The 10600-nt window shown below is 36.1% G+C and overlaps 1 protein-coding gene across 1 annotated transcript; it reads right to left on the bottom strand.

Annotated features, from left to right (window-relative positions):
• Window positions 1-924: 924 nt before the first annotated feature.
• LOC149247274 (xyloglucan endotransglucosylase/hydrolase protein 24-like) lies at window positions 925-5100 on the bottom strand. Its single transcript, XM_089443775.1, has 7 exons — window positions 5045-5100; window positions 4923-4961; window positions 2500-2564; window positions 2054-2107; window positions 1889-1989; window positions 1523-1716; window positions 925-1423 (listed from the first exon to the last, which is right to left on the bottom strand). Exons 1-7 carry the CDS (start codon window positions 5098-5100, stop codon window positions 1036-1038), a joined length of 897 nt encoding a protein of 298 aa, XP_089299901.1. The 3' UTR covers window positions 925-1035.
• Between the last annotated feature and the right edge of the window lie 5500 nt (window positions 5101-10600).

Genomic DNA, 10600 nt, shown 5'->3' with positions numbered 1-10600 from the left:
AAACTATTGAAATCAAAATCTATTCATTTGCAATGTAAACCTTTGTTTTTCATTCTACATGACATTTTTACTGTTATTTAAAACTATAACCAAAGGAAATCATATAAAACTGTTCACAATTATGATTCATCATGGGTGAAACTTACCTTACCCTAATATAAAATGAATGCCTAAAAAAATAAAAATGAATAAATGTGGTTGTTTGTTCTCGACACAGGGTTTCATTGCCACCGTGTTGAAATGTTCAAAAATGGTTTTGCTGACTTATAGTTTTGACGGTTTCGTTGGAATAAAGTTTGTTTAAGATGAAGAAACTTCAAGATTTCATTTTAGGGTTCGTTTTTTAATTTTTGAATTGTAAATTTATTAATTTCATGTCTCAATACTATCGTTTCAATTTAATATTAGATTGTATTAATTTTAAGCTGTAGTATTAATAAATATTTTATATTAAATTAAAGTATGAAAATAAATTAAATTACATTACTAATAATATCTTTATAGCTCGGAGTATGTAAAGTACTGAACAAAATATATATTAGGTTTTACAATACTTTATAATATTTAATATATAATATTAAATCTTATAATATTAAGAGGCCTCTAAAGATCAGAAAACGATGCTATATCAACTTGTTCTAGTATATTTCATAATCAAATAATAAATTAAAAAAAAACTCTCATGGCCGTGTACACAAAATTTTCATATCTTTCGATTTTTCTTAATTAAAAAATTTAAAATATGGGAGGTCTGTTCGGCCAAACACTCTGCTTTAATAAAGTCGATTCTCAGAGTTGCGTACATCTTGGTTGTAGACTCCCGTATACATGTAGACGCAGACAATATTGCAATATAAAATGAAAAACAGTGTGCCAAAAGTAGATCACTTTAGTCGATTGGCTAATTTATAATTCCGAGTTGAGATGGTAAATCATTTCCAATCCATCTCTTATTATATGTGACCCCATTCAATAATTAATGAGATAAATATGCTGAGTTGCAGTTATCTTACAATACGTAACCAAATATTGTGATTAAGGATTCGATGCACATTCAGGTGGAGTTGCAGAAAACCTTCCGGACTTGTCGTGACAGTAGTCGTAAATCATGTAGTTTTTGCGAACCCAATTAAGTTTACTCAGCTGCTGTTGGAGGCTCTGAAATTCGGATTGATCCCACCAATTGTTGGAACAGGGCGAAGAAGAGTGAGATGACACGCTGCATGCATTGACCTCAAAGGATTGATAAGAGGCAACAAAGGGAGCGTCATTCCAGTCTATTTTAACCCTTCCTCCGTCGGTAGCCCAATCCTCTCCATTCCAAAGGGTGGAGAGGATCCTCATGGGTCGACTATTTGGATATGGGACGCCCACACCTTCATTGTTTTTGAATACCCGGATGGGGATAGAATCAACTGAAAACCTGTTTTCACAATAGGAAAGACATATATCTTAAGAAATGCTGAAAATTCTAAATACAGCTTCTAAATGAGGTTCCGTTTCAGTTAGTCGAAGCACATACACTATTTGTTTGTGGTTCCAAAGAATTGAATAGTTATGGAAGTCTGCTGTGGGATCAAACCACAGATGAAGTCTTTGTTCTCTATTCCCAACTCCACTTGCAAACACGTTGGTCTGAAGAATGTAAGGATTTCCCGGAAGGTTTCCCAAAAATTCAAAGTCGAGTTCGTCATGAGAAGAAGCTTCGGACGACATCTGAATGCAAAATACTGACATTACTATATTGTGTATTATTATCGAAACTATGACCGGTCTGGCTGCAATCTTGAAATTTAAAATATGGATCTCAAGAATTGAGTTTATGTACAGTCAACTGATAATAAATAATTCTGCAAGATTTCGTTCTTGAGAGAAAATAGGTGCTTACATAATACGAGGTAACCGTTCCAGCGGAATTCCCTGAGATCAGCTTAATTCTCATGCTCACGCTGCCGAACAGGTATTCCTTTTTGGACTGAAAACCAGAACCTAGAGAAACAAGAATCGTTATTATAAACATCCATACAATATTAAATGTAAATACTTTAATTACCTGAGATTTGATCCATAGTGAGCTGCGCCGTTTGGCCATTGTTCAACAACTTAACTGTACCCCATTGCCAACTCTTGTAAATATCTTCGAAATACTAACAGAGTTGCACCGCTCTTCATTGCCGATGGTGGAATTGAGTGACTCAAATATTGCCTCTTTTTTGGCAGCAGAGTTCTGACAGGAGCGAACACCCTACACCATTCATATATATGTATCGATTACCTCGAATTTAAATTTCTATCGTTATCTAGATAATTGTATCTAATTTATCGATCCTTGACATTATTCATTTCCATGTCATAATTTCAGGTGCGTAGGGATTATCTGGTTCTATATAACTTCGACCACTAAACTAAATTATGATAACTTCAACCACCCAATATTCCCATATAATGAGTATCATTGGACAGGTAGTACCATACACAGATGCTAGCTTTTGTGCCTACCAAGAATCTTGAGAAGGTTCATACTAAACCTCCGTGAACGTAATACATGAGCATGGCAGATCTGTCTGTCCCCATAGACAACCGTATCATGTTTAAGAATTCCGAGTATCAAGTGCAAGAGGATAAAATGTAGTGCAAGAGGATAAAATGGTAGCGTGTCTCATTCACATGTTTAATAATTGTTTGATGATTTGTCATATCCAACAAATCTTCCATGATTTGTCATATCCAACAACTCTTCGCACGCCCAATACTTGTATGTTTCATCTACTTTGGAGTGTCGGTGCAGCGCCATATTTTGCAGTGTTATACAAATTGACTTGTAAAGTCAACAATTAATAAAGGAAGAGGGATGTCATACTAGTATCATGTATGTTTCACCTACTTTCGGGGTTTTGATGCAGCACCGTGTTTTGCAGTGTCATAAGATTGACTTCGAAAGTTTATTATGGAATTAAAAACAATTGTGAATAAGTTTTCTCTTTAATGAATATGGATAATAAGAATATTTTGTTTGAGAATAGTGTTATTAAGGTTATCTTTGCTATTTGAAAATTTGTTTTTGGAGAAAAATAAAGTAAATTTAAAAATATTTTATAATTTATATTTTGAAAATTGAAAATGTTTTTTTAAGATAGAAGATTGGTTTGGTTTTGTTTTATTTTGTTTTGTTTTGTTTTTTTTTTTTTAAACTATTGTTTCCATTGTTTGTGAATAAATATTTAATGGAAAATATGATACTTCTTAATATTTTCTTTAACTCCAATCCACATAGATAGCATATAGATGTAGTTTTGGCCAAACCATTGGAAAATAAAAAAATATGTTACTTGAAGATATATGTATAATATTATTACATCTAAATTTAAGAAGAAATCCTACTGCAATCAAAAATTAAAAAAATAAAATAAAATTATAATGTTACAAGGAAATCATTAACCATAATATAGAAAATGAAAATGGGTTTTCGTACTTTAAAGAAAAAAATCAATATTGCTAAATTAAAATTGGATAATTTCCAAAATGTCATAGATCAAATTCTTGTGTTTGTAACACTAAAAAATATTAAAGATAAAAATCATTTTATCTTAAAATACAATAAATACACCCCAATTTCAAAAAATATTTATTACAGTATCCATCTTTTTTCTAACCTTTTATCTCATCAAAACAATATTAACAAAGAAATACTTTTATTTTTTAAAAATAACTAGAATTTTATATTTAAAGAAAATCTACCGGTAAAACACAATAGTTACATCAAAAGGGAAAGATTCTCACCATAACAATGATGTCTCATTCACTAATAAAATATATCTTTAATAATCTTTAATAATGCTCACAGAAATACTTTTGTTTTTTATTTTTTAAAAATAACTAGAATTTTGTATTAATGGAAAATCTACCTGTACAACACAATAGTTGCATCAAAAGGGAAAGATTCTCAGTGAAACAATGATCTGTCATTCACTAATAAAATATATCTTTAATAATGCTTTGATGATCCATCATATCCAACCCTTCTTATCTTGTCCAATACTTGTATGTTTCAATAACTTTTGAGGGTTTCTATGCAACGCCATGCTTTGAAGTGTCATACGGATTGAATAACGATCGAAGGCTGGGCTGTCATAATATGGTAATAACAATGACGAGAGTTCTAAAAAGTTTTCGCTTGCCCAGTGATTGTATGCTTCATCTACTTTTCAGTTTTGATGCAAGCGCCATACTTTGCAGTGTCATACGATTGAATTATAAGTTAACAATGAGGGAAGAGTGTTAGTTTTGATGCAGCGCCATACTTTGCAGTGTCATACGATTGAATTATAAGTTAACAATTATGGAAGAGTGTAACACCCATTGGTGCTCTAACATCTATTTTTACAAAGTTTCACTTATTTAGTGTCAATTTTATTTTCATATTAAGCTAGAATGTAAAATTATTAGGCTGTAAAGCCAGAATATGTGTTGTTAATGATTAATTTAAAGAATTTGTTCAATTTTTTAAAAAATTGAAGAATCAGTTAATTCCTGAAAGAGTTATAAGCAGTTTTCCCATCTTTTTTTGAAAAGGAGAAAGGACAGAACCGTGGAGGGTTGGAAAAAATCAATTAGGGAAAGAATACTGTTGTGAATAGTTTTATCCTAGAGTTGGACAAAATAGCGAGTGAGAATAATACCTTGGGCAACAAAATAGGAACCAAGTTGCCACCAAGGATTCGCCAGAGAATAAAATAGGAACCAACCTGAAATCGAAGATTGAACCAGGTTAGAATGTAGTGCCACACTGAGAAATGGTCGCTAGAAGGTATGAAAAACCCTGCAATGGAATATACCTTTAAACAATTAGAGCGTTAGAATAAGTCTGAGAAGAAACGTAAGGATTATTGTAGAGAAAGACAAAGTCTGAGAGGTGAGCTTACCTGAAGGCAGGGTGGTTAAACAACCACAACAAGCTGCACCTGCAAGTCACATTTTAGCATATCAATTCATCGAATAATCAAAGAACCTTGTATGAATTCAAGTGCGGGCCTGTCTACCTTACCTCAGGATGAAGGGTGGAGGCCTCGATGCATTAATCCTGAACGATGAAACTGCCATTAACAGTCCCACTTGTGCAGGAGCCAAACCGAGGGTTTCTTCAGAGCATATCCAGTAGAACATATACAAAAGAAATAGCAACTCAAAGTATTAAGGTCAAAAACAAGTTTACGTTTACCTGTAGGCCAGTGGAAGCCTTTTTCACCATTTTCGCCATATTGTTACCTGCTGTTGCAGAGCCACAACTCTCTCATCTCGGTGCAAACCAATTGAACTCTATCTCACAGGAATTGCAATAACCTACCACTTTCAAAACCCAATTGCCGTGACCGTGGATCTTCTCGGATCCTACGGTGGAGGGTTTGCTAGGTGCTGGGGTTCGAGGTTAGCCTGGACATTTTCTTAAATGCAGGACTATAAAGTCAGTATGATGCCAAATAAAGATGACAGAAAGAGGCCTCGGGGTTCTCCCACCTTAAAGGAAGGCGCCACCCAATGCATTCCAGTGTGGGAGATATCAAGTGAATTATACGAATGTACACTATGGCTGCTGTGTACTGCAACCTTAATCAATGGTCCAATTAAATGAAATTCAATTAAATAATGAATATAACATAGTAATCATAAGGTTTACATTTCGCAATAGAGTTAGGATTAACGCATATAGTCCTTGGGTCATCAATCCAAGTATGGTAATTTTTATTAAATACAATTTTTTATACATATATATATAACATTCATGGGGTTAGGTCATTACAAATGGTATTGGAGCGACAGGTTCGCACACTAAGACCTATGGGCTCAATATATACACCTTTAGACATGAACAACAAAAGAAATATATGTATATGTATATAAAAATGAAATATGCCTATGTATAATTAGTAATACTAATCAAGTAAGTGTAAATATGTACACAGAGACAGAGGACAACATCAAGAACAAAAATGAAGGGAGACCCCAAAATACCACATCAGCCGGAAGTGCCTTATGTGGAGGCCAACCCGGACATATGGATACAGTTGGGAGAATAATCCCGACAAACCAATGCTGCTCTGCCTAAAAAATTGCAACAACTGCGTGTAGAAATGATGAATTTAAGGACAGACAACAAACGACTAAGACAAGAATAGGGAAAGATCCTTAAAAGCCTGTCTGACCAACATAATCAATGAGGACCATATCCTAGTACGGAGAATAGGGAGAAGACTCTAACAGCCCCTCATGACAACGATAATGCCGAGTGAGTAGAAGGACATAAGGAGGATGAGGAAGGGTGTTCGGATAATGTTTCCAACCAAAGAAGGTCCAAAATACAGAAAATGGAACTACAAGGTGAGTTTAAAAAAATAAAACTGTCACTGTTCGAAGGAGAATCTGAAGAAGCAGCTGAGCCATGGCTGATATACATGGGTAAATATTTTTATATTTATGAATATGCTGACAAACTTAAAGCACAACTGACAGTTTACCAATTACGGGGAAAGGCCACCCTCTGGTGGGAAGAAATTAAAACTCTGAGGAAGATTAACGAGGAACAAGTAACGTGGCAAGAATTCCAGAAACATTTTAAAGATAAATATCGAACTAAACATTACTATGATGAAAAGGAAAAGGAGTTCCATGAGTTACGGTTGGGAGCCTTGACCATGGATGAGTATGTAAAACTAGTTACATCCCTGTTGCGATACGTTCCGTATATACAGGAGGAAAAAGCTAAAATTCAGCGGTTTATTAGCAGTTAACCCAACTTCATGAAGGAAAAATTAGAATTCGATTATCCTAGAACAATGGATGATGCAGTATGAAAGGTCTGCATCTGTTATCAACAGATGAAACAGAAAAATGAAGGACCCAAAGGAGACATTGGCAAGAAACTGAGGAACTTACCACCAAACAGGAAACCGAAAGTCATACATGGAAGAAACAATCAGTAGAGAACTTTTGGAAAATTTGCAAGAAATCCGCCCTAGCTCAGACATACACTGAGAATAGACAGCGAGAGGGGGTTAGCGAAATTTCTACTAACCAGCTGCCAAAGCCGCCACTGCAATGTTGGGGATGTGGGGAAGCGCATTATTACAAGAACTGCTCGCAAAAAGCTTGAACTGAACAACTTTTGAACATGCAAGAAGCCTCCACAATGGGAGATATCGCAAGGAGCATGCCTAGAATTAATGTTGCCTTGGACGATCATCAAGTGGAATATCAGCCCACGATGATGGAATGTGAAGGTAAGATTGCTGATCAATCTATTTCTGTTTTATTTGATCAAGGTGCTAGCTTAAGCTACATTAGTCCTAAAGTGGTAGAGAAATGTGAGCTGCAAAAAAGTAAATTTAAGAAGTCTTGGCTAGTTCAACTAACCACCGGAACAAAAAGGAAGGTGTCTACAAAAACATAAAACTGCCCTATAATAGTTTCAGGACAACCCATCCATGTCAATCTGAACATCCTTCCCCTAGGTTCGTATGATGTATTAATAGGGATGGATTGGTAGGAAGGTCTCTAGTCCCTGGTGGATTGCAAAGAAAAATCTGTAAGTTATCTTACCGAGTCAGGGCAGCGAAAAGAAATTCAAGGAATCAAGAAAAACATAAAATTACGTCCTATTAAAGCCAACCATCTCGAAAGATGCATAAGGAAGGGTTGTCAGATTTATGTTGTCCAAGTAGGGTACAACAATGACAAAAATAAGATGACCTCTTTAGAGAATATTCCTGTAATTCAGGATTTCGTGGACGTATATCCTTAATCCATCCCTGGATTGCTGCCAAGGCATGATATCGATTTTAGCATTGAACGAGTGCCTAGAGCAGCCCTTGTTTCGAAAGCTCCCTACCGCATGAGAATTCCTGAGTTAACAAAACTCAAAATGCAGCTTCAGGAACTGTTAGATAAAGGATACATTCGCCCTAGTGTGTCCCCTGGGGAGCCCTTGTGCTGTTTGTACAAAAGAAGGATGGAAAATTAAGTTTATGCATTGATTATCATCAGCTAAATAAGTTGACCATCAAGAATAAGTACCATTTACCTCGTATTGAAGATTTATTTGATCAAGTGCAGGGAGTTAGCGTGTTCTCAGAAATCGACTTAAGGTCCAGTTACCACCAGATCAGAATAAAGGATGAAGACATCTGCAAAACCGCATTCCGAACTCGTTATGGACATTACGAGTTGTGGTACTGCCTTTCGGCCTTACCAATGCTTCGACCACTTTTATGAGTCTGATGCACAACATTTTCCAGCCATTTCTAAATAAATGTGTACTGATTTTTATTGACGATATACTAATCTATTCAAAAAATTAGGAAGAACAGGAGCAACACTTGAAAACAGTATTGCAGAATTTGCAAGATAACCAGTTGTGCGCAAATTTTAGCAAGCGCAATTTTTATAAATGTCAAATCCAATACCTAGGCCATGTTATATCAGTAGAATGAATAGCAGCGGATCCAGAAATATCAAAACTACTACGAAATGGACCACACCTAAAAATGTTGCTCACGTAAGATCCTTCTTGGGCCTGGTAGGGTATTACCACTGATTTATTAAAAGCTTTTCAAAACTAGCTTTTCCGATGACCTCGCTACAGAAAAAGGGGTGTACCTTCTTCTGGTCAGCGGAATGCTAGCAAAGTTTTGAGCAGCTGAAACAACTACTCACTATCGCACCGGTGCTAAAGGTAGAAGATCCAGAAAAGTCATTTGTGGTATGTACAGATGCGAGTAAGGAAGGCGTCAGTGGTGTTTTAACACAAGAAGGAAAGGTCATAGCCTATGAATCATGCAAACTAAAGGATTATGAACAACGATACTCAGCATATGATCTAGAATTGACCACAATAGTACACACGCTCAAGATGTGGTGGCATTATCTCCTAGGGAAGAAATTTATGCTATTAATGGATCACAGTAGTCTTACCAACTTCTTTAACCATTATAGTTTAAATGCTCGGCAGGCCAGATGGACCACATTCCTAAGTGAATTCGACTTTGACATGAAGCACCTCAATGGGAAGGAGAACCGAGTTGCAGATGCGTTAAGCAGAAAAATACATTGCATATATGAAGTGCAGTACAACCAAGTGAAATCTAACTTGCCAGGAGGTCATCCGAGAAGCATCCCTCAAGGACCTAGAATATGCATTCCTTTAGAAGCAAGCCTCAGAAGCTCAGGCGAAAGGGAAAAAAAATTGATTATGGTATTAATCTCGACAAAATGCTAACATTTAGAAACAAAATATATATTCTCAACCAGAATTCTTTCAAGAAATTATTATTGGATGAATTCCATAAAAATCCTTATGCCGCTCACCCAGAATACCAGAAAATATTTTCTGCGATCAAGAAAAGTTATTTCTGGCCAGGTTTAAGGAAACACGTGGTTGAATATTTATCCAAATGCTTAGAGTGCCAATTGGTGAAAGTAGAACATCAACATCCTGTTGGCTTGCTACAACCTCTGCCCATTTTGGAGTGGAAATGGGAGACGATCACCCTAGACTATATTACCAAGTTACCTCGTATGAAGAAACAACATGACTCAATTATGGTTGTGGTGGATAAGTTGAGCAAGATTTCTCATTTCATACCCATAAATTCCACCTACAAGACAGTGGAGATCACAAACATATTTATGAGGGAAATCTTCCGACTACATGGGATACCCCGAGTAGTAATTTCTGACAGGGATGTCAAATTCACATCCATATTTTGGAAGACCCTCTTTACTGGGTTAGGAACTCAGATTCAGTTCAGTACTGCCTACCATCCCAAAACAGATGGCCAGACAGAGCGAGTGAATCATGTTCTGGAAGACATGTTGAGGATGTTTGTAATGTAGCAACCACAAAAGTGGGAGGAGTACCTCCACTTGGTAGAGTTTGCCTACAATAATGGACATCACAAATCATTGGGGATGAGCCCCTTTGAGGTGTTGTACAAAATAATGTGTCGAGTACCAACTGATTGGGGTAGTCTAGTTAATAAGTTAGCATTGGTACCCAGTATGCTAACTGAAATGGAGGCTAGCGTTAAAAAAATCGCTAGGATTGGAAAGCTGCTCAAGATAGGAAAAAGGTGTACGCAGATAAGAAAAGAACTCATAAATAATTCTAGTTGGGGGACCATGTATATTTGAAAGTTAATCCACGAAAAGTACTTTACAGTGGAAGGGTTGCACTAAATTGGCACCTAAGTACTGTGGACCCTTTCAAATATTGGAACAGATTGGGCTCGTGGCATACAAGTTAGCACTCCCATGCCATATTCGAGACCATAGCGTTTTTCATGTGTCCTTGTTAAAGAAATATGTGTATGACCCGCGACATATTATTAACTGGGAAAATATACAGGTATTAAAAGAATAAATCAATGATATATAGATTGTTGTTTTAGAAAGACATCTAACAGCGGATTACCTTTATGTAGGTCAAACCCGAGGGAGAGTTTCTGGTAGAGCCTCTTCATATCCTCAATCGGAGAGAAACCATATTGCGGAAATGAGCCATCACCTAGGTTAAAGTGCAATGGAAACACTTTGGCCCGTATGAGGCTAC

Source organism: Pinus tabuliformis, chromosome 7 (genome assembly GCF_031772625.1).
Source record: "Pinus tabuliformis cultivar Carrire ecotype Pingquan chromosome 7, CPIR1, whole genome shotgun sequence".
Classification (NCBI taxonomy): domain Eukaryota; kingdom Viridiplantae; phylum Streptophyta; class Pinopsida; order Pinales; family Pinaceae; genus Pinus; species Pinus tabuliformis.
The sequence above is the reverse complement of the archived record's forward strand: the minus strand, read 5'-3'. Positions and strand labels throughout refer to the sequence as shown.